Below are 25,059 nucleotides of genomic sequence, written 5' to 3' on the forward strand. Positions count from 1 at the left end.
GAGCAACACTCTGGCGTAATTACAAGACAGTAGACACTCAACTAATTCCGCTCGTAATAACAATATAGGCAATGTAGGTAGTGCAATAAATTCTTACTGCGAAAACAAATAAAAAAAAAGGTTTATAATAGTTCCTCCGAGTTCTATGTCCGAAATAGTGCTTATTTCTTGATCTGTGATCTCAGTCCTAATGCCTTTAATTAATTTCATTGATGGATGCACTTTTACTGTAGATAAGCTATCAGGCTCATCTTATTCTTGATCGTATGTTCACAAACACAAGTGTCCTGAGACACAGTGAAGTCCTACCCACTCTCTGGTGTGTGATTGATAGATAGATAGAAAAAGAACTTTGAGGTGTGCCTGCGCATTAATACTGTTCCTACAGTGGTGAAAGCAAAGGTTTACTGAAGAACCAATAGCACGCGGTACAGAAACATCCGCCATCACGCCTCAATTCCTACCTTCAAGTAGATCGATAAATTACCCACTGCGCAGGTTCACAGATTACAGTTGTTTTTACCTTACGACATGTATATCAAGGATTTAAATCGTAATTTAAAGCAATAAGATTCATAACAGCAAATGGGAATTTTTGTTCATAGAAAATTAACTCTACAAGTTGACACTTGAATACAAACTAATTTATCATTGTAACAAAAATGAATCGGTAATTTGCAACGTTAGCATAATGATCTTCGCTTATTGTCTAGTAAGTTCTTGTAGTTCTAAGATTATCATGCATAAGATAATACTTGTGATTAAGCACGTACTTCGAAACACTTGTAACATTAAAATATATTATAAGCATACTATCTAAGTGATTTTATCATCTTTCTTTAAAAATATGTATTAGATATAAAGAAAGACTTTTATATAATATATGGTTAGTAAGGGTTTGCTTGAAATTTTTCTTGGTAGGAAAGGCATTCCAAACAAAAAAAGGCATTAATTGAATTAAAAATATTCAGATTTGATTTGATTTGATTCAAAAGACTGTAATGGACCGGATATATTTAAAACTTAAATCAATTCATACCTTGTTGTTAGAGTTGAGCAGAGTAAGCACATCGCCGCGTTTCATCGACACTTCTCGCGGGGACTTCTCTGCGTAGTCGTACAGTGCGACCACACATTCTTTACCCGACACGTCCACCACCGGCGACTCTTGTTGCTATAACAAAACAAAAAAACTTAGTGACTGGTTCTTGTTTTAATTTACTACGAAAAAAGGTAGGTAAGTATAGGCCTTGAGTGATATTTTTGCCCCTCTTTAGAATGGAAGCTATCTCTGTGCACTTTTTGCCAGCTAAGGTAGCACTGTGTGCTACCTTAGCTGGCAAAAAGTTACACAGAAACCAACAAAAAGTTTAGCAGCCATACTATTACCATTCCAATAGAATTAACTAGCTTTTCGCCACTTCATCCGCGGTAAAAATAAAGTAGCTTTCTAATGAAATAATTAATAAAAATGGGTTCAGTAGATTCAGTTTATTGATGAGTAAACTCTCATAGATATACAAGGTCACTCGGAAAGACGTCCTAACCTAAAAATGGCCACAATACTTGTAACTGTTATAAACAATTTCCCTATGGGACCAACACCAAAAATCAGTTGGTCAATCGAAACACCCTTTGACATGTACTTCTTCACTAAAACCTCGGACAAGTCCTTATCCTTGCCAGTCTTGAGTATTGACCATTGGCTTCTTATATATTCTTCCAATAGAAGAGTATCACGTAAAAATAAAGGCTTGCCAAAGGGCTGAGTATTGGCCTAATCCTTTCATGATACAAATAGATCAATGCAAAATAAAAGTAAACTTACGCGGCAAGAGTCAGCCTGTTCCCTCAAGGCCTTAATGGTGTTACCGAAGGCCTCCAAATCAGAAAGTAAGGCCTCGTGCTTCTTCAATAAGGCCTCAGAAGAGTCCTCATCCTTGCCGTAGTCTTGGGTATTGGCCATAGGTTCCTTTTCACGCATCCAAGACTCAGCCTCATTTGCGTCAGCGAAGTATTGTTGTGCTTGTAAAGAGTCTTCTAGATCTTGTTTACGCTGTTAAATAACAAAAAGTAAAACTAAACTAGAGCGGCTAATCTATTTTAGAAAATGAGTCGGCACAAAGATTTTAATCTATCATGTAATATGTAAAAAATAGAGCCTTTGATCATAGGCACAAACTAATTAGTATTTTAAAAACGAAAAGATGGCGACCTCAAAACAGATAAAATATATTTCATAACAAACAAGGCTTATGAAGCGAGCGGAATCATTCATGTCATATAGACAGTCCCTGCAATGATTTCTCTTGCAGCTGTGTTGTCTACGAGATTTTGTGCTCTGGGTTTCGAATCATTTTATTAATGTAAAGGCTAATGGTAGCTACCTATCACCCTAATGAGTAAAATACCTGCAAAGCCTTCTCTTGCAGCTGCGTCCACGTAGAATGTAAGGCGTGCAAGCGAGCGGCGATGTCGGCCGCGGCAAAGTGACCCCCGTCCTTCAGAGCGGTACCGGCCGCGCGGACCGCCTCCACTCTGGCTTCGTGTTGGGCCATCTCACCCATTACTGCTTGGTGCTTCTTCATCAAGTTTTGCACACCGATCAGATCACGACCTGGCGAGAATTAAACTACATAAAAATCCTAAATTGGAGACAAAAAAATTTGACAAAAGCCATTGCAAGCATGGGTCTCCTCTCAGAATGATAAGGGATTAGAGTTAGACCAACTCCACCAGTATGATGGAAATGGTCTAAACCCAAGTTTACAAACAAAGTCAAGAGCCAAGTGTGAATTAGCAGACTTCACACACTTATGAGAACATTATGGAGAACTCTCAGGCATCCAGATTTCCTCACGATGTTTTTCTTCACCGTTAGAGCAAGTGAAATTGAATTATTGCTGAAACGCACATATCCCCGAGAAATTAGAGGTGTTTGCCCAAAATCGACGAGGCCGACGTCTTCACTACTAGGCTATCACCGCACCGGTAAGAATTAAATAACATGAAAATCGAAAATTGAAGTCGAAAATTTCCCATACATAAGCCATAGAAATTGTGGCTGAAATTCGATCGAGAGGAACTTTTAGGCGCTAATATTATACCTCTGTTAGTGGAAGCGATGATGGGTTCCTTCTCACGGATCCAGGCAGCCTCGTCGTCCAGATCACGGAAAAGCTGCTGAGCTTGCAGCGAGTCCAAAAGACGACGTTTGCGGATTGCCATTGGCTTGTCCAGTGCTGCATAGCGAGCGACCAGGGCATCCTAAACGTAATACCAAATAGATATTTTTGTTTTTCACGAACTTTGTCTACTGGTTGCTTTCAAGCCTGAAATCCCCACAAATATACCTATAACAGGTAGATTTTATTGCTTTAGTTGTACAAAAATTGCTGCACAGTCCTAGTAGCCCCTAAAAGGGGCAACTGCCTAGTTGATCTAGCGGTTAGCATGTCCGTCTGTAGATGACAAGGTCCTGGATTCTCTTCTCGGCCCAGGCCAAAACCAGATCTTATGTTATTCTGTCAAGAAATTTTTACTACTAGCCTTGAGTTAGAAGCTATGCTTCGGAAAGCTCGTAAAGCCGCAAAACGTTCTGCGCCTGATCTTTTTCCGATCGTGACGGATTGCCGTCCTATTGGTCTATGAGAGTAAGGAAATAAAGAGTGCACCTTTGTTTGGGCAAACATTTTTTTTACCCAATATCTCCAGATCGGCCAGCATGGTCGAAGTTTGGCTGGTAGAACATTATTATTATAAAGAGTGCTAACACTATTGCTTGATAAAAATATTTAAGTATTGCATTACAATCATGTCAACTCCAGCTATTTTTATGTGCCAAAATAATCAGCACCTTCCTGGAATTTTAGGTGACCTTATAGATGGACCTTATAAGAAACTAACTCTCTTAGCCTTAATGTTGTCCGCGTCGAAATGTCCGCGCTCGATGAACTGCTCGGCTTGTTCGCGCAATGCGTCGATTCGTTCAGCGTGCGAGCTCACGTCCGCTTCCAGTAAAGCGTGCTTCTTTTGCAGGTTCTGGACGCTGGTCAAGTCCTGATAGACGAAAAAGATAACATTAAGATTTTATTATTCAAATAAACTTTTAGTGGTTTTGAATCACTTGAGTAAAAACATTTATTAATTCGATTATGTTATACAATGAATTTCTTTGTGAGAAAGTTGCGTGGAAGCAATTCGCTGAGCTTTCAGTTGCCGACAAGATGGTATAACTTATGAATTATGATATAACTTTTTTTGATTTGAAAAGAGCCGCTGTTGAGGTTATTGCCGGCTCATCTCAGTAGAATCTTCATTCCAAGGCGATTAGAGTCACAGAATAGCATTAGAGACACTAGCTGTTGTCCTACATGAAATAAGGTTTTATTAAAAAAAAAATGATACAGAAAGAGAAGGATGAAACTCCATGACCTGCAACTCACTTTGCCATAATCCTCGCTCAGCAGTTGTCCCTCGACCTCGGACAGCCAAAGTTCGATATCTTCGGAAGCGCGATTAAATTGCTGTTGCGCGGCCGCCTCTTGCAACTTGCTGCCTTTCATCTCAGACGCATGCACTAGTCTCTCCCAGAGAGAGCCTAGTTCATCTACACGAGCTTCAATTTGAGCTGTGAAAAAAGAGATAACTCAAAATCTATTTTTGAGGGGGAAACCGTTGTTTAAGGTTGAGGTTTATTAAACGAAAAAGGAACCATTACAGGATCACGTCAGACTGTCTGTCGTGATAGATTCAAAACCTACGGGGTATACTTCCCGTTTACCTAGAATCATGTGGCAGGTATTATTGTAGCACAAGTAAAGGAAAAAATCTCAAAACAATGAATACGATGGAACGGAACCCTTCGTGTGGAATCCGACTCGCACTTGACTGGTATTTTTCAACAAAAGGAAAGCAGAATGAGTACAAGCTTGAAAAAAATATGAACTAGAACTGCATGGGTTCGAAACTTATCGGGCTTACGTTTGACTAATCACGTGAGTACAGCCAGGCTCAGCTATATTCATAGTAAAAATACACTTACGTTTAGCAAAATGCTCCTGTTCAAGCAGATTAGAGCCCAGAGAGTTGATCTCGTCCACGCGTGGCTTGTTGGCTTGTAGTTCCTGCTCGAAGTTGCCGTGCTTCTGCACTTTGCCGTTCAGGTTCGTTGGGTCCAAGTACGAGTCGTCAGTCGCGAACTTGAGTTTTTCGTTAATCCACCCTAAGGAAATGGCAAGTTTTAGTACGTAAAGCGAGGTTTAGACTAGCAAGAATTTCTTGCAAGTTATTCCGCAAGTACTTGCAGAATTGTTTACACTACAAGCAATATTGTACATGTACATACATTTGTGACTTGCGGCAAGTCCAGCAAGTTACAAAACTTGCGTAAGCGAGCTCGACGTGATTGTTTACACAGTAGAAATAGCTTGCGGAAGTGAACTTCTGCAAGTTTTGTTGCTAATCTAAACCTCGCTTAAAAGTGTGATATTTCGCAGTTTTGTAAGTAGGTGGGGCCCGCTTTCTGGCATATTCTAGCCATATATTTAGGAGAAATTTTTTCTTTTTTTTTAGATTTTCAGGGAGCTGATTACGATAATGACGCCCATTATCAAACCGCAATGACCAATGAGTTTATTAAATGCATATGGATGTAATTTCCGAGATTTTTGCGCTGCATTGCGACAATGCATCATAGGTGATTGTGATCATCATACTGCAGCTGTCATTATGGCGGTAGACCCCTAATTACGGAAAATGAAATGAGTGAATGTAAAAAAAAAATTATTTCATGTAGGACAGATGTGCCACGTATGGTATTATGTCAAGCTCTACCACCGGTTCTGGTCTACAGAGAAAATCTGGCAAGAAACTGTATCTTTTTATCAACAATCCAAGACTTACAATTTTTTAAGGTTTCACTTGTTTCCCATATACACCGAAAACATGTGTTTGTCTTCAACGAACACGAAGTAAAAAAAATATTGATTTAATCAATAGGGAATGAATTCTAAATCAACGCTATATATAAATACCCGCACTTACCTTTAGTTTCGTCACAGTCGCGTTCGAACTGCTGGTACTTGTACGCGTCCTCTAAGAGAGCGCGGCGTTGACTCGACTTCTCTAGCAGAGCCGCGCGCCTCTCCAGCAGCTAAACGATATTTAGAATTATTTGAAAACTCAGGTCTGACTCTTTTGGGGCCGGATATTACAATCGGAAAATACTCATATTTAATTACTAATAATAATTGATATTTTGACAGATTTGTATTGAAAATCTGTTAAAATGTAAAATGTATCGAGAGTTTGAGTTTTCGAGATTTATTTGCAACTCAGCAGTTTCATGTTAGTTTTATCATTATAGCAAACAAAAAACAAATCTTAAACAAATCAGCATAATGGACAAAGGAGAAAACCGCCGAACCAATTTCTAGTAGTAAATATATGTAGATAAAAGATAAATTAAGCTTTGATACAAGAAAATGTTATTTTCAAAAATAATTTTCAACATAACCGAAAATTGTGCTGTTTTTTGCACCATTTTCTGTTAGATCCTGTCTCATTGATGAAATTTTAAATGAACTGTCTCTTACCATTTCCCTGCGCTGTGCCACATCATCAGCGGCATAGTGTTGTCCTTCGATAAGCTTGGTAGCGAACTCGTCCAAAGCCTTGATCTTCTCTTCCTGAGCTGCGAGGGACTTCTCAAAGTCTTCATGCTTCTTCAGTAATGCTTCTACAGAGTCCAGAGAGTCCCCTACATCCTCGTTGGCAAGAAAAGCCTGTTATAAGAGATACGTGTATTAGGACAATTTAGGAGATGTTAAAAAGCTTGATATTCCGAAAAATCTGTAGTTTTCATTTATTTATTTAGTCCACAAAACTGACTACAATAATTATTGTTGTATGATGACAAGGTAGTAGATATACAGAAATACTAGCGGAACGGAACCCTCTGCGCGCGAGTCTGACTCAAACTCAGCCGGTTTAAATTTTTTAATTTATAATCCATATATTATTAAAATAAAACAAAATCTGTAGTAGCGTAGCGAGCGCAAATATTTTTATTATAGATAAAGTCGCTAGTGAATAGCTCTCGGCACCTTTTTGCTATGCCGCACTTCAGCCCTTACTAGGAGTAAACAGTTTCAATGGAGTAGCGCTTATTCGAATGCAACAACTCATGTCAATAAAGAAACGAATCGGTAATAGCGGCATTATTCATTTCTTCTCACTGACATACGATGTCTGTGCATAGTGTGCGAGTGAAAGGAAATGATTATATCGCCGGAATATTCGATTCGATTCTTTATTCCCACAAGTTGTACCATACATCATCGTACACAGTGCACACATACCTCCTGCTTGTGCATCCAAGCGTCAGCCTGTTCAGTGTCGCGGTAGAAAAGTTGCAGATCCATGCACTGCAGATACAGAACTCGTCGCTGCTCCCACAGCGAGTGCAGCGCTGCGCGGTCGCGGTGTAGTGTGTCCAGCGCCGCTTCGACCTCCGCCGAGCCGCGGTGACCGCCTTCGACCAGCGCTTGACCGCTGGCCACGCACGCGTTCATTACGTCCTCGCGGGCATCCATTTCGCCCTGCGAAGAAAGTACAAATTTAACTTCGACCTTAAAGTTTAAAAATAGATATCACGATCGAGCTTAAAAACCCGACCTTATGAGACTCCTACCTTGTGCTCCTGATGTCTCTCCAGCAAAGCCTCAGCTCCGGGCACGTCCTTGGCGAGGTCATCTGCCGCAATGAGCGCGCGGATGTCGCTCATCCACGAGATCAGGTCGCGGTAGTCGGCCAGGAAGCGGTGTAAAGAGTACGAAGACTCCAGCTCCGTGCGTCGTTCCTGGATGACAAATCCTTGATTAGTTCAAAAATTCGCTTCCTAGATTCTGCTTTGTTACGCTTAACATAAGGCATAAGCAGCGTTCATCTTATTCTTAATCTAAAAAATAATAAGTATGTTCACAAACACAAGTGTCCTGAGACCAGTGAAGTCCTACCCACTCTCTGGTGTGTGATACCTGGCTGGTGTGATATCACTATTATAAGCAGCAATTCCATTCATTGCCAAATGCCACCAATGGCATTTTTAGGCAACGACGGCAGCCTATGGCCACAGTTTTTTCGCGAAGAAGAAAAGTTTTATGACGCCACTTTTCTTTACCCCCATACCACACCCTCTTGCTTAAATTTTTGTTCGTCCGAAGGCGCGTACAGAAGTTTGACTTCCCAGAAAAGTTATATAGGTTAGTCCCCAGCTTACCTGTGCCTTCTGGACGAGTCGTTGCCAAGCCGTTGTGATCTCATCGCGCTTGGAGTGTATGGCGGGGGCGTGATCCGCGTGTATGGCGGCCAGGCGAGCCGCCTCTCCATCTAATGTAGCTACTTTGTCCTCTAAGGCGGCTAAGTCACGCTCTACGCCTTCGTGTTTGCGCTGTAGGCAAAATAACAATTTTAAAGGGTTGATAAAGATGTGATTCGCAGTAATCGAGGATTAAAGTCGATAAAGATCAAGATACAAATTAAATTAAATACATGCAACGAATGGTCGCAATTCTTTGACAGCAGACAGTGCAAGTGAAGCGAGTGCAATTTTTTTTACAACTGTCCAAAAAGGAGTGTGAAGTTTTCAGGTTCCATATATTCATGTATGGTATATTGTTAGAATCCTTACGTCATCCAAGTAACACAAAAAATTATTGCAGAGCAGTCGTCCTTTTTTGCAGGTGTATATTTTTTATAAATTTTAAAACTACAAGAAAAAAAAGCTTATTTACCATTAGCTGATGCTCGCGACTTCGTCCGCATGGATTTAGGTCTTAAAAATACCTTGGGAACTTTTTGATTTTCCGGGATAAAAAGTAGCCTATATCACTCTCCAGGTCTTAAACTATACCCATACAAAAAAAATCACGTCGACCCATTGCTCCGTTGCGATGTGACTGACGGACAAACCAACAAACAAACACACTTTCACATTTATAATAAGGGTACTGATTTCCATTTGAAATGAGTGATTTAAGAGCCGAGCGGCGTCCTATTTCTTACCCACTCCTAAGATGAATTTCTCTTATATATGTAAGAGCATATAATGTAATGTAAGTATACCTGTAAGGTCTGCACAGTGGCCAGATCCCGTCCGTAGTCGTCCGAGCCGAGGACAACGTCCTTCTCGGAGATCCAGGCGATGGTCTCGTCCGCGTCACGGTTGAAGCGCTGGATCTCGTGCGCGCCGAACAGACGCTCCTGACGCATCAGCGCCATCTGCCGCAGGCGCTGCCACGCCTCGTTCAGCTCCTGTCGATAATAATTATATTAGAGAAACTATATAGAAGTCAACCCTGGTAATGGGGCGCCATATTGACGATTCCGCACCTGAAGGGTGCCAACAGGACCCTATTACTAAGATTCCGCTGTATGTCCGTCTGCTGATAGATACTTACATCTTTCCTCTTCACAATGGTCTCTCTTTCCGGATGTCCCTCAAGCACCAATCTCTCAGCGAGCTGGTTGACCTCAGTAACGCGGTACTCTTGGGCCGCCATGTCCTTTTGAAACTCATCAAACTTGCGTTGGAGCACTTCCACGTGTTCCAAGTCGGAGCCGAACTCGTCCGCGCAGACGAATGTTTCCTGTTTAACGACATATCACCTATTAGTTACATACCATTACGAGTCAAATTACATGTTAGGAAGCGAGCGATTCTTTCTATTTTATAATATGAGAACTTGCTTGGCCACAATGTCCTCTGCTGGGTTTGAAGTTTTTTGGCAAAAATATAATTGATGATCTAGTATTTTTGTGCATTTTCAGTAAGATTCTGGGTACAACTGCATACCACTCCATCTCAAGGTGTCTCAAGGCTGTACATACGGTTATTTTATTAATAAAGTTTCAAAGGTATAATCTATTGAAGTGCTGATCCCACTTCTGATGTCCGAGAGTAGTAAGATGTAATGCATAAATCTAGAACATAACTTCATCACAGTGGCACATAAACTGAACAAGCAATAATACCTGATGCAACTTCATGCTCTTCTCAGAGAGTCTACACAGCAACAACTCCCATAAAGTTCTCCCAGTATCTAATGGTTGGTCTCTGAAGAGAAGTGATTCGACGTTCCACTTCTGATGTTCGAAAGTACCAGGATATAATAAATTCAAAGTAGTTACCTTGTCATGAATCCAGAACATAACTTCATCGCAATGACGTAGGAACTGCACAAGCACTAGCGCCTGCTGCAACTTCATGCCCTTCTCAGCGAGTCTAGACAGCAGCAACTCCCATAGTCTGTGAAGCTCGTCAAGTCGCTTTCGGATGGTTTCAGAGGCGAAGTGGCCAGCAGAGATCATCTCACTACCGGTGTTGTCCAGGACTACGATAGCGTTGGAGTGTGCTGCAACTTCAGCTTCGAAAGCTTGGTGTTTTTGGATCTTGGCCTGATTTAGACAAACAATAGTACTATAAGCAGTGATAGTTTAGTGGTTAAGACGTCAGCCTCTTATTCGGTAGGATTTGAATTACATCCCGGACATGCACTTCTCACTTTTCAGAGTTATGTGCATTTAAGCAATCCATACTAATATCATAAATGCGAAAGTGTGTCTGTCTGTCTGCTAGCCTTTCACGGCCCAACCATTTAACCGATTTTGACGAAATTTGGTCTAGAGATAGCTTGCATACCAGGGAAGGACATAGGCTACTTTTTATCCCGGAAAATCAAAAAGTTCCCACGGAATTTTAAAAACCCAATTCCACGCGGACGAAGTCGCGGGCATCATCTAGTTAAATATAAGTTTTATAAGCAAAATTTATAAGCAAGAGAAACCATGTATTTTTTCCCACAGAGTTGACTATTTTTCTCCCACTTCAACTCAATCACCAGGACTGCATCTTATAATTTAATAAAACATAACAAATTTTAGTTTTTATTATACTACACTAATGATATTTCTGCTCAAATATATAGTACTATCATAATTGAGTTTAATGTGTAGCTGCCAAATTTTGGCTACAATATCCAGGGAGAATAGCTTTTTTATACTATTTTGTATTTAAAGATTTTTCTCAAACTGTGTTACCGAATTTTTTCTTAAAATTTGGGTAGTAATAATTTATAGAAATTCAAAACTTTTCATTTAAATAAACTTTTACAAAGTGCTTTCGAATCGTCAAACAAAAACACAATCTTGTAATGCCCTTCCTGCTGAAAGTATGACATAATACCTGCAGATTGGTAGGATCCTTGTAACTCTCATCGCTGGCCGCCTGTAGCTTCTCCTGGATCCAGGACTCCAGCTCGTCGGCATCACGCTTGAAGTATTGGAAGCGACGCGAGTCCTCGAGCTTCTCGCGTTTGGCGCGCGCCTCTTGCTTGAAGTCCTCATAGCGGTTTAGCACCTGGGAAAGGTTTGGCAAGTTATTATACGATAGTATTATAAAATAGATTTATTACAATCAAATGCTATTTATATATACAGTGAATAACGAAGAAAATCGAAATGTATAAAATGACAGGAATTTCATGTATAATGAGATCATTTACTTTGATCTTAATGGCAATAATAATTAAAATGGCATTTAATAAAAGGACAATGAAACCTTTAAAATATCATTACTTAGAAGAGAAAACAGTTGATTAGCGAAGAAATAAAATGAATAATAATCATCACATAAAATATTAGACACAGTACAATAGGATCAACAACATGCGACAATGTGGCATGCTACAAATGGAAACATTTTGTGTGAGACTACATCGTGTTGTAGAATGGAATATTACGGACACGACGGACGGTCTGACGACGATACTTGCTACATTTTAAATTAATGTACGATGCGGCCTTGTGGCACGTTGCAATGTCACATTATGTTGCTCTGGCGTAAATAAGGCTTAATTAACAAATTATTAGTTTGGTTGTTAGATACACTTGGCGTCAAGCTCTGGCGTATCTGCGCATGAGTAATTGGGTATGGCGTGCGCAAGACATTGTAGTCGATTGAAGTTGCGGTACATCTTGCATGACGTTTGCGAAGTTCATAGATTAAGGATTAAATACACAAGCCCGGCTGAGATCTGTTTTAGAACAATGCGCAGTCAACCCCTCGTGTTAACATTCGACTACTTGTTTTGCGCGCACTGTACCCTTGTCTAAGCCGTAAGCACCTCACTTCTTTACCACCAAAAAACCTATAAATCGCCCACTGTGCAGCTTTATGACTTGAACTGGCTTGACTTATTCTCTTAAGGTGACAGACTATTGTACGCACCTGTTCACGTCGCTCCTGAATATCTTCAGCAGTTTCGAGGATTTTCACCTCCTTCGGCGGTGGTATCTGCTCCATGATAGATGTGTCAATTATCTGTAACAATAATAACATTAATTAATATGTTTTAACCAGGGTATCCCTTCGCCTTATAACCCGATTGCCATCTCGACCTGTCGCGGACTATTTGTAGTCTGTAGTCACATAAGCATACAAATTTGTCTTCACTTTCTACTTTGCCTACTTGGAGTTTCAGAATATCCTTGATATTTTTCTGCTATGTAGACAAGGATTAAACTAATACCTACTTGGCTACTTGATATACCAGAATACCAAATTTATTTATTTATTTTATTTTATTGAACACAAAATATTTACATTATTTAAATTTTAGATGCCAAGTTATTATACAATTCCAATTATAACGGTTACAGCATGCGAATTAAGATGGATAAGTTGTATGAAAGAATATAGATTTAACAACATAATATGTAAAAAACATAAAGGTAGGAGAAAACCAAAAAACGGCCAAGTGCGAGTCAGGCTCGCGCAATGAGGGTTCCATACTACAGTCGTATTTTTCGACATTTTGCAGGATAATTCAAAATCTATGATACATAAAAATAAATAAAAATCTGTTTTAGAATGCACAGGTGACCTTTCATATGATACCCCACTTGATATAGTTATCTTAGAAAATTGAAAATACTAATTATTAGTTCATGACCACAATTTTTTTTTTGTGTGATCTAACCCTAAATTCACGGTTTTCAGATTTTTCCCCAAATGTCAGCTATAAAATCAACCTACCTGCCAAATTTCATGATTCTAGGTCAACGGGAAGTACCCTGTAGGTTTCTGTACCCTGTACCCTGTAGACAGACAGACAGACAGACAACAAAGTGATCCTATGAGGGTTCCGTTTTTCCTTTTGTTTTGAGGTACGGAACCCTAAAAAAGATTAAGGGTAAGAAAACAAACAACAAAAACAAAAAAGATTAACGGTAAGAAAACATTACAACCATAAACTGTTAGTGATTGCCATCTCACCATTTGAGAGTCAAGTTATTTGACAATTTTTTTTCTTAATTTTCCATTTATTACAGAACAATTCAATGGAAATATCCCTTACTGTGAATTTGTTGAATAGTCTGCAAGGGACTATGTATGAGGAAATGACAACCGAGATTTGTTCAGTGTATGAAAAGTAAAGTATATAAGGATACTGCATCATACAAGAGGGGATCTTGAAGTAAATTAAGGGCCAGTATTAATTATCGAGATTCTTTTAATGAAATTGTATGGTATGAAATTGTATGGAAACGTTACTGCTTTAAATCAAATGCTTGCTAAAAATTGTGATATAGATAGATGATTTATGTTTTTATAGCTCAACAGTTTAGGGGGTGGGTTCCGAAAGTTAATATATTAAACTCCATACAGTTGAGTCTCCTAGCACACCTTACACCTATATTGCTTGATTAAAGAAGCAACTCACCTATTGAAAATATGGAAAATATTCCTTGAAAAATGCTTTAAAAGTAAAAATAAGCTATTTATTGATGAACAAAAAGAAAAACCTAAAACCATACTTTCTTCACTAATTTTCGAAAAGAAGGCTTACAATATGTTTCTACTTGTGACGTGAAATTCCAAAAAGCATAAAAATGAAAACTTGTTTCCTGTTACATAATACTGTGTTGAAATGTGAAGCCATAACAGTTAACTGGGGCAAGTATGTAATGTATGTGTCTGCATGAACTGATTGAGTGAGCTATGTGGGTGTGGTTCCTTCCTCAATTGAGAATCAAAATGTAATATCCTGTCTTTGCAGTTGGCACTACATCAGTTCTTTATGTACTTCCTATTTTCTTTACTATACTTTTTTGGACAGGGTATATATGGGGATAATTTGGTACACAGGTAGCTTGCATACCGGAAAAGGACATACAACTATTTTTGGTCCTGGAAAATCAACAAAGATTTCTAAAAACCTAAATTTACATGGTGGTATCACATTTAGTGCATCACAGAGCTGGACATAAGTTATTTCTTTTATTTTTTCTGCTATAAAGCAACATACAATACAGCTTTAATCCACCTACCATCAAAGTCTGACAGATATTACTTTAGCTTAAACTTCTACTTATCTATTAATTTCTAAATCCAATTTACAGTCCAGTAACTGTCCTTAGTTTATTCTAATATGTAATTACTAATTAGAGTTTACTATGTTTTTGTGACCTAATTAGGCTAAACCTATCCCAGAAATTCAAAGAGTTCCCACAGAGTTTTTTTAAGCATGCACAACAGACAGAAATGTTTAAATGCGGAAACCAGCCCAGAGTGAAGAAGAAAGAAGAGTTTTTAAAACTTAAATCCACATGGACAAAGTTGCGGGCATCACCTAGTTTAATATTGCATTTTATTAAAGTGATTTAATGGAAAGAAATTAGTCAATTCTCTAAATAATTCGCTTTAGGGATAAGACAGCCTTTGCACACTGCAGCTATTTGATTAATATCCTTGTTTGTTTTGTCATTATGTATACTTTGTGTGTGTCCAAAAAAGTATAAATATAAAAAATAAAAAATTCTTTACAGAGTGAGTTAATAAGTTGAATGTGTAAGGTCACTCCACACTTGACATCACTGTATGGTTACATCACATAACCTTGTGTATGATTCATCACAATAATGTAATCAGCAAACAAACGTTTTTGTGTGTTTTGACGTTTACTTATTGAATTATCCTGCAAAATGTCGAAAAAATACGACTGTAGTACGGAACCCTCATTGGGCGAGCCTGACTCGCACTTGGCCAGCTTTTTTAATAATGAATTGAAATGAAATGAAATGAATTTATTTATTTTATGTAGCATGTAGTTTCAAGTGGCATGTGCCACTTATGATCAGTCAGGACTCTACCGGTTTGGAAAGCAGATAAAATTGTGTTTAAGTCAGGATTGGAGTGATATATAAATCAGTAAAGTGAGTTAGATTAAGTACATAATGCACTCTGCATTATCTAGGTCAATTCAGCTATTAGGGTGGGGTTTCTGTAAGTGATAAATTGCATATTCAAATACTTAAATATTGTACCTACTAAACATACTATCTAATTGACTCTTGTATTAAAACATTGAAATGATAAAATCCAATTTAAAAATAAGCTTCTTCTTACTTAGGTAAAATAAAAGTTTTCATTTTTTTTAAATATATGTACATATAAAGCAGAAACAATTAACTACTTACTTATTATATTTTTATTGCATGTACTGACCACAGTAACTATTGCTTATTCCAAAACCTGATTGGATTGAATCCCCTTGATGATACAAACTTATGAAAGATACTAATCAATAATTGAAACAGCAATGCAGTATTTAGAAATTTTTAGCCACAAGAGAATAAAACTGTGAAAGTAAGGGCGTTAGATGCGATGCTCTAGATATGAGATTATTTATTGACAACGTGACGCGATGCCTCGGCTCGACATGCATCGCTGGCCCCGGCCCATTGCTTTGCTTACCTATACATCCTTCCTATAATGACGTAATGGTCCAAAATAAACCCAATTATGGATAACGTTATACTTATATTTAGATAGCAGGAAGTATATTCCGGCACACCAATAACAATTGTTTTAAATAAAACAATTACTAAATGCTCTATTAGCACAGGTATGAATCAGAGAAAGATTTTAGGTAGCAAAGAAATATGGAATTCCACGGTTAATGGGTGTGTCAGATAAGATAGTACCATGTTCGGGTTAAATATTGAATTAATGTGATCGCAACAATTTTAGAATGAAAGTTCTTCACTTACCAGCAATATGAATGATGCACTAATACTTTAAAATTGTGTTTTTCAAGCACTTTCACAAGTTTTCTAAGAAAAATCGTTCGTTCGACATGCAACTCGCATCACTTTGCCTACATAAATGTTGCCATATTAAAATATTTTTATTGAAGCTTTCTGACGTTTATCAGAAATAAGTCATTCATCTGTGTTATTAAGGGTTGAATAAAGCAAAGAAGGATATCCTAGTTTATCCTTTGATTCTTGAGATTAATCTCTCTTACTCTTAGACAGTGCTACCAATATTAAGATTCTGTCAGGCTCAAAAAGCTAGAATTCAGAGCTAGGAGAAACTAATAAAGAAAATGTGAAAAAAATTAAAGAATTAGAATGCCAACACTAAAATTTAGTTGTCAAAAAATACTTATTCGGGCGCTATGGCTGTCGTATGTTTGTTGTATCAATTTGTATGTCAATTATCAATTAACCCTTGTTAATAATGGCCTGTTGATTATTAAAAAGCAGAGCTTGGTGAGAGAACTATCGATGTGTAGTGTTGCGTGCGCGTGACTGTGAATCATGGCGTCTGGCGTTGAGGATCTTTGGCGCGAGTGCGCGTCCTGGCTCACGAGATGTAGCCTGCTGCGGCCCGACCATAAAGCGAATTGGGCAACGAGTACTACACATGATTTAGCGTATACCCTTCGCGACGGTGTGCTCCTGTGCAGCCTGCTGAACGTGCTGCAGCCGGGATGTATAGACATGAAGGATGTGAACCAGCGTCCCCAGATGGCACAGGTATGCGAGGACAAACTTAGCGACCTTCGTTCTCATTGCCGATGAAATGCTAATTTAAGTAATACGTTAATACATAATCATCTAGAACAGTTCATATGTGACCACTTAAAAGTCTTTGTACTATGCCTTATATATAGTAAAGTAAAGTCAGACCGTCGCGCTTATCTGTTTGTCAATGCCAATCTCGAAAAGAGCTAAACAAATTTTCCTAATTTTTTTACGAATAAATAGAGTGTATCTTGAAAAAGTCTTGCTAATGTTACTGCTGTTCATTCCCAAACATTGTTACCTTCAGACAACCAGTTAAATATATACTTAATAATAAGTACCTGAACCATTTTTCTGTCAAGTATAATCATCATAATCAAAGTATTTTGCTCTGAACTTTTATTACATATACCATCAGCTCTTACAATAACATGTAAGTATATTAATTTTATTGATCTAATAAAAACTAATAATAACTAGAAAATTCTACATTTTTATGTGCTCATATGATCATGTATTAACAAATGTGTGTGTATACTAAACAGAATATGAAAGAAAACTCTTGCTTAATATAAAAGGGAGGAAGTTCCTAAGTCACAGATTTATTATCAGTCAAGTACAGTTAGAAAACCATTCATGTATGTGATATATTAATTATGCATGCATGTTTCATACATGCAGGACCTCATTGATGATTGAGTTGAATATATTATAGCTTCACTGTACTATTATCTACATAGGAAACTGATGAATGAACTACTTTGTGTTGCTATATTTGTTATCTTAATTAAGTAGAGGTCTTTATCATTAAAAGTTTGGTTTTTAGAACTCAGCTGGTCATATTATTCTATCTTCATTCTATCATTATCAGACAACCCAAAAGCACAAGATTCTATAAAATCTTCTCAGTTATCTTAATTATTGCTAATAATAATATGGTTTCCCAGTAAGCTATCAATTTTCTGGAATGATAACTAAGTAATTGAGATTAGAACGTGAGCTAATTATTTTGTTATGGTCACAAAGTCGAAAGCCAAATTAGATAAGAGAATTGCAATTATACAGTAGTTAGATACTCACTTATAATTTTCTCATAATGCTTAGCATTGCTAAACGTGTAAATGATACATATTTTTATAGTTACCAGGAACTTTATATGTGGGGTGTTGATTATGTTTTATCTACTCTTTTGCCTGAGTAGATATAGGTCGATAAGCGATGATAGCTTAGTGCTTAAGATGTTGGTTTCTTATTCATGAGCTCCAGGGTTCAATCCTGCACACACACCTCTAACTTTTCGCGTATTTTAAACAGTTAAAATATATTACTTGTTTTATCAGTAAAGGAAAATGTTGTTCTCCATGAAAGTTCTCCATACTGATCCCAAAGCTGTGGGAAGTCTAGCAATCCACGCTAGGCAGTATAATGGCAGATTGATTGACAAACTAACCATGTCACATCTTAGACCCCACTGCCTTAATTTGTACCACCAAATAGATTGATACTCCAAAATCGTGACGCCAAATGAAAACCACTTTAGGGCCAATGCATACAGTAGAGTAGAGGCTGAGTACATTGGCATATTATACCTACTGAGTTGAAATTGGTATATCAAAAAAAATATGAGGGGTGCCATTATGCCAAAGTAAATAACGCTTAGTTCAACTTGTTAGTGTCTATACAGATGGACTGCATTTGGACTGCAAAATTACAGTTGACACAACGACATCGCAACTGCCGACTGATAACGTCAGCGATCAGATTGCAGTTCTTACTACTGGCAATCAGTGTGAACTGCACGAGAACTATGTAAAGTCCGCGACAGATCGAGATGGCAATCGGGGTATGAGGCGGGGGGACGCCCAGAGCACCCGCACGTCATCCGCTCTCGCCTGCACTGGGGGTGTGCGGGGTGTTCCCTTCCCAATGTCCATCTTGCCCTGTCGCTTACTTATACTTGGTCAGCGATTGCGATACAGTTGTGTCCACTGCAATACAATTGCATCCCAACTGCAATTTTGTATCTGAAATGCTTGCAGTCCGTCTGTATAGACCTATGTCTAGAAAGATGCCGCATTCTACTCCATTCTGCCAGCAAGCAAATGTTATGACAATTTTTTTTTAGATTTTTTGTAAATATTTCTTTTTGCATAAAACGTTGTTACAGTTCTTGTGCATGAGGAATATAAAAGTGTTCCTCCGAGCGTGCCACGAAGTGTTTGAGCTGCGAGAGACGGATCTGTTTGACCCATCCATGCTGTTTGACTTGTCCAACTTCCACCGAGTTCTGTGCACGCTGGCCAAGCTCAGTCAGTGTCCCAAAGCCTTGGCTAAAAATATACAGTAAGTATCCTTAGACTCCTTATTCCTGTAAGGAATTGCATTCCTAAATCATGCTGATCCCATGGGATTTTTAAAGAATCATGTGTTTAAATGTTTTTACAAAATTTGGCACTGGCACTTCGACACTGCATCCCGGGCTACTTTTTGTCCTGGAAAATCAAAAGTTCCCAGGTGATTAAGTATTGAAATTGTATGCATTAGGGAGTTCCAGTGACCATCTTTAATGTCCATCATCAGGCTTTTTAGAAGTACTCATGGAAGCAAAACAAGAGAGTCTAAATTCGATTGTCCTGCCATATGCCATCCTGTGATGACATATGGCAGTTCCATCTCCACCTCCCACCTCCATTCATCATTCATCATTCATCAGAGATGCTCAATGGTCATGCAAACACATGTTGTTTGCAACTTCAACTCATTGGACAATTGGAAATAGCCGTAAAATCAGATATAGCTATATCAATTTTGACAGAATGACAATACTCAAACAAATCAAACTAATAAAAAGATTTTAACACAGGACTCTTGAATTGACTCTTGAAGAATGAGAACCAAACTACGTTTATAAGGAACGGGTGATGGACCTGTTCCATATAAACATAGTTTGGTTCTCATTTTATTATTTACTATCTCTGTTGGGTTCTCATTTTATTATTTACTATCTCTGGTTCTCATTTTATTATATACTATCTCTGTTGGGTTCTCATTTCATTATTTACTATGTCTGGATCTCATTTTATTATGTACTATCTCTGGTTCTCATTTTATTATTACTAACCAATCAAACTGGATAATTCATCATCATTATCATGATCAACCCATCGCTGGCTCACTATAGAGCACGGGGCTCCTCTCAGAGTGAGAAGGGTTTTAGCCATAGTTCACCACGCTTGCCATGTGTGGATTGGTAGACTTCACACACCTTTGAGAACATTATGGAAAACTCTCAGGCATGCAGGTTTTCTCACGATTCACCGTTAAAGCAAATGATATTTAATTACTTAAAACGCACATAACTCCGAAAAGTAGAGGTGCGTGCCCGGAATCGAACCCCCGACCTCCGATTAGAAGGTGGACGTCCTAACCACTAGGCTATCATGGATAACTGGATGATTACACAGGTTTCAAAAGTGTGAAAATTCTTGAGACTAACTTTGAAACTGAAAATTTTATTGGATATCTGGAAAACCGCAAATGTTTACTAAATTTCATTGAGTTTGATTGGTTAGTATTCAAATGAGAGCCAAACTACGATTGTCTGGAGCGCACTACGAGTAAAAACCCCTCTTAAAAACGAGACGGCCTGTCGTTTGACATACTTGTAATTACGAGTAAAACTGTCGATTACAAAATATCTGCGCGTGCGATCTTAGTGTGTTGCATAATTTTAGTTATTCGCTAGCGGTAAGCCGGTAACAGGTTAATATTCAACGCAAATGCCTTTTCCTCAATTAAAGCAAAGAATTTAGAGGTTAATCTACTGCAATGGTTCTTTACACAGTTAATTAAGAAAAATTCAACAATTTATTTGGCTGACTATTGTAAATTGTTGCATAAATAAATGACATGTTGCCTTTCACAAATTTTTTTTAATCTGGCTTTTAAGAAGATGTTTCAACTGAAATCAGCATTACAATTCGCAAAATAAGTTTGTATTTGTTATTGAATAAAAAGCTCTTTTTTTCTGATCCTCAAACCCCCTAAATCCACAGCATCAGCAGCTTCGTTATGGGAGTTATCTATAATATTTATTTATTGGTTTGTTGGTTTGTCCTTCAATCACGTCGCAACGAAGCAACAGATTGTCTTGATTTTTAATATGGATATAGTTAAAGTCCTGGAGAGTGACATATGCTACTTTTTATCTCGGGAAATCAAAGAGTTATCATGAAATTTTTAAAAACCTTAATCCACGCAGTTGTGGGCATCAGCTAGTAAATAATAATTGTAGTGGTTGATTCTTTTGGCATCTACCTATTAAGGATAAAGTTTTGTTTTCGTTTCAGGCCATTTTCAGCGAGAAGGACACAATCGGAAGAGGACATATACAAAGATTTACAATCAGTGTAAGTAATTTTTTTTAATTATTATTTTAAGTCACATTTATACTAAATTATTTTTGCCTATTAATAAAAACTAATTAAATAGGCAGAAACAATTTTACCTTACAACAAGCTCGTTAAATCCACTACAAGCAAATCTATTTTTGACAACAATTTAGAATGGATTTAACTCTAAAAATAAACCTAGCTTTCGAAAAATAATTTAAATTCTTCGTATGTAAAAAGCATTCAAAAATTATTCAAAGTAGGTACCACTAAATTCTGGTCACCAATTATGTTGTAACTTAGATGTGGTAAGCTCGTAAAGACTTCAAAAATCACACGCCATTGTGAATTAGTTAGTACATTGCTCCAAGTTTCAACACTACAAGTATATGAAATTGTAGTAACCTGTCTCTTAAATGAGATTCTATCTTAGACTGCATCGTCGTCAGTTTAGATCGGAGTCAAGCGCAATTTTTCCTCGAGTTAAATACCAGTAATGTCAACAGGGGAGTTCTCAGGTCGCGAGTCGCGACTTGTCATCTTCATCTAAAAGTTATTTGACAGCGGCGATTGTTTGTTAATTATAGCCATAAACTAAAGTTTGAATAAAAAATACTAAAAATAATATCAGCAGCTCAAATGTATATATCCTTATAATAGTGCGGCCCTCTCAAACGAAGTTCCGCCGCCATATAACGTGGTGGAATACGAAGAACACACGCACGCGAACGAAGTGCCATGGATACAGTTCACGATACCCAGCGTCGCCTGCGAGGACCGAGTAGAGGAGATATACGAGGACCTCTGCTATGTCAAGTTCACCTCCGATATGCCTGAGGTGGAGATCATTTTAGTTCGTCTTTACATAGGAACGTAACATCACCGTAGTCCGTACCTAATAGCTCATTTGTTTTAAAAATGTTTTTATTGCTGACACAGTGATCTTCTATCCGTCTACAAAAGATATGATTATTTTTATTGATATAAAAAAATTAAAAAACTCGACTGCCCTGCCAAAAAACGAACTAAAAAGTTAAAAAACACATTTGAAAATGTCGCCATATAGCCGACATAATGAATTTAAAAAATATATAGTTATGTTACTCGGAAATATTAAGGATTCTAACGATACCCTATACTTCCAAATCTGTTCAGCGATTTAGAAGTTATGGTTGAATAAAAAACTCACATACACTACATACATGAATCCTGAAAACATTAAACTCCCTATTTTTTGGACAGTCGTGTTTTAAGTTATAGTTAATAGCGCGCTTCATTCGTGAACACCCGCGTGATAGGATTTTACATAATCTCATATAATATATTTTGTTTTGACGGTCAAAATATAATTTAATAACCGTATTATGTGTTACGAATTACGATAATGTTACGGTTCTATACAACAGACGGATACGTTTAGAGGCCGCTCGCACGTTTCCGCTGTTTTGAAATATAAACATACAAAAAATCTGAAGAGTTTGCATTCAGTCTAATATTAGTATATTGTAAATAGATTTAAAATAGATTACCGATCTTTTGAAGAGGGAAATCGGACTAACATATTCGTATAAACACATTGTATAATACACATATTTAGAAAAGATTGAACTAACAGCGGAAATGTATTATGGCTATAAAAGCAGTTGTAGAAATCTGAAATGGAGACATCAGTCAAAAGTCAGGACTTCTAAAAGCATTCGTTCCATTCATCATCATTATCGCATGGCATCTTTAATTAAAACACAGTTTTGCAATCTCTTCAGTCTATAACTATGTACGTCGTCGCGTCTATGTAACTTATTTTTAAAGTCTTCGGTTCGTACGTTTTTCTTCTTCTTTATCTCAAAGAAAACTTTTGGGAACTGTACGTATTATGTGCGTATATTATCTAATGTTCCTTCTTTTTAAAGTTTTCGATTCGTACTTTTTGGCAAACTTTTTGTCAAAATTCTGTACACGAATTTTGTACACGACTGCGAAAATCGAATAGTTTTGTCGTGTAAAACTTTACTTTTCAAAAATTTCCATTCCATTCTAAATATTGGAGCGAGGGTAGACCTATTGTTTTATAAATGGTTCATCATTATCATCAACCGATAGATTTCAACTGCTGCAAATAGGTTTCTTGTAGAGACTTCCACACGCCACGGTCTTCCGCGCGCCTGAAACCAACGGTTCCCCACGACTTGTTTGATCTCATCTATCCACCTAGTAGGATGTCTGTCAACACTGCACTTACCGTGTAAGGTTCTAGCACTATGGGACCCCAACGTCTATTGATTTTCCGAACTAAGTACCCTTCGCAATCTGATGAGCTATGTCAGTTACTCTGGTTCTCCTAAGGAACTCCTTGTTGATCTTGAAATCGTGTGATTTGATCACGTAGAGAAATTTTCATTCTCAAATCTAAATATCTACATACTCTCTTGATATAATATAAATAGATGCCTATTCTATATAACCTGTTGCCTATTCAATCTCATGATACCATTTGCGTCACGTAATTCTAAACGTGCCTACGCATTCCAATAATTCTTTATTTCTAAGAATATACATACATCATTTGTTTCCCATCCTTTAGGATTGATATATGAAAATGAATGCGCTAACGATTGTTAAATTGTTATCTTACACAGTACTTTTGGTAGTTTTCGGAATTTCAAATGTGCGAGCAGATATCTAGATATACGCCCAATCTATATCCCCTACTCGAATCTTTATCGGTGCACTTGGTTCAAATTATTTACATTGTACAAATACGAAATAATAGCTGATGCCCGAGACTTCGTCCGCGTGGATTTAGGTTTTTAAAATCCCGTAGGAACTCTTTGATTTTCCGGGATAAAAAGAACATGTTACTCACTTTCCTTTCAACTATCTCTATGCCAAAAATCGATTGTTTGCTTAGTTAGGGCGTGAAGGAAGGACGAAAAAACAAACAAACACACTTTCGCATTTATAATATTAAGTATAGATCGGACTATGACTGGCCTACTTCTTTCTTTCTTCTTTCGGGGCTGGTTTCCGCACTTAACTGTCTGTTATGCGTGCATTGCCCCTCCCCGCCGAAGCCATCACTCCAACCATCCAAGCCCGCTCCAGAAGACCAGTTGACCACCCAGGTTACTACTATTCAAGTACACATAATAATATATTTATATTTTCTTGTCATCAAGTTCCTTGCTGGTTCTTTTTGGTGGAAATATTTCTTCAAGATTCTACATTCTACAGTAATTAAATTGCATTATTCTCAATAATTTGTTACTATTGGTTGAATTAAAGGTTCTACTCATGCTACATCCTATAAAACAATAGAAAGAAAGATATCAGTAGGATCTCGGTTATCTTAAAAATTGTTATCAAAGTTTGGTGTTACGTCATACTTCTACGTGTTTTCATGTTTAATGTGTAGTTTTTACTGAAGGCTTTTAGAACGCCCAACTTTTGACGGATGGTTCTCCATTGAAAATGCAGTGGACTTTAAATATTAATTACTAAATGGCAAATTTATCATTTGATTAAGCTTTTTTTATTTTTATTATTAAGTACTTACGCTGATATCATCTGCTTTTAGATGAGTGGTTTTTCTGGTTTTATTTGTACAAAGTGTAATTATTTCAAATCTGTATTATAATCATTGATATAATGTTTGTTTAGTAATTGTTTCATAGATAGGCACATTGTTAGAGTAATTGCTTAGAAATTGTTAGAAAAACGCAGTGGTGTTAGGCTAAGTTCCGCCCTTATGACAAAACAATTTTGATAATGTAAGGCGGTACAGCACTCAAGTATATTA

At 37.6% G+C, this 25,059-nt stretch overlaps 2 protein-coding genes across 9 annotated transcripts in view; one reads left to right on the forward strand and one right to left on the reverse strand.

Moving 5' to 3' along the window:
* Positions 1–12,376, reverse strand: part of alpha-Spec (alpha spectrin) — a 38,924-nt gene extending 26,548 nt beyond the window's left edge. For all 4 annotated transcript variants that reach the window (XM_034968046.2, XM_034968045.2, XM_069509881.1 and 1 more), the window contains exons 1-17: positions 12,290–12,376; positions 11,246–11,419; positions 10,192–10,458; positions 9,462–9,650; positions 9,127–9,315; positions 8,282–8,452; positions 7,694–7,861; positions 7,362–7,601; positions 6,597–6,785; positions 6,046–6,154; positions 5,045–5,224; positions 4,446–4,630; positions 3,907–4,059; positions 3,108–3,267; positions 2,412–2,617; positions 1,829–2,056; positions 1,040–1,174 (exon numbers count right to left, since the gene is read on the reverse strand). In XM_034968046.2, the coding sequence (XP_034823937.1) occupies positions 1,040–1,174; positions 1,829–2,056; positions 2,412–2,617; positions 3,108–3,267; positions 3,907–4,059; positions 4,446–4,630; positions 5,045–5,224; positions 6,046–6,154; positions 6,597–6,785; positions 7,362–7,601; positions 7,694–7,861; positions 8,282–8,452; positions 9,127–9,315; positions 9,462–9,650; positions 10,192–10,458; positions 11,246–11,419; positions 12,290–12,364 (3,018 nt within the window). In that variant the 5' untranslated portion in view covers positions 12,365–12,376. The remainder of the gene's footprint in view (positions 1–1,039; positions 1,175–1,828; positions 2,057–2,411; positions 2,618–3,107; positions 3,268–3,906; positions 4,060–4,445; positions 4,631–5,044; positions 5,225–6,045; positions 6,155–6,596; positions 6,786–7,361; positions 7,602–7,693; positions 7,862–8,281; positions 8,453–9,126; positions 9,316–9,461; positions 9,651–10,191; positions 10,459–11,245; positions 11,420–12,289) is intronic.
* Positions 12,377–16,511: 4,135 nt separating this feature from the next.
* The window catches only part of Vav (Vav guanine nucleotide exchange factor), a 33,468-nt gene continuing 24,920 nt past the window's right edge, over positions 16,512–25,059 (forward strand). For 2 of the 5 annotated variants that reach the window (XM_034968052.2, XM_034968053.2), the window contains exons 1-4: positions 16,512–16,884; positions 19,040–19,215; positions 21,222–21,281; positions 21,924–22,101. In XM_034968052.2, coding sequence (XP_034823943.1) covers positions 16,666–16,884; positions 19,040–19,215; positions 21,222–21,281; positions 21,924–22,101 — 633 coding nt within the window. In that variant the 5' untranslated portion in view covers positions 16,512–16,665. Of the gene's footprint in view, positions 16,885–19,039; positions 19,216–21,221; positions 21,282–21,923; positions 22,102–25,059 lie in introns of those variants that run through there. The other 3 variants (XM_034968054.2, XM_069497982.1, XM_069497981.1) reach the window with 2 other exon arrangements.

This window comes from Maniola hyperantus, chromosome 4, assembly GCF_902806685.2.
Source record: "Maniola hyperantus chromosome 4, iAphHyp1.2, whole genome shotgun sequence".
Lineage (NCBI taxonomy): Eukaryota > Metazoa > Arthropoda > Insecta > Lepidoptera > Nymphalidae > Maniola > Maniola hyperantus.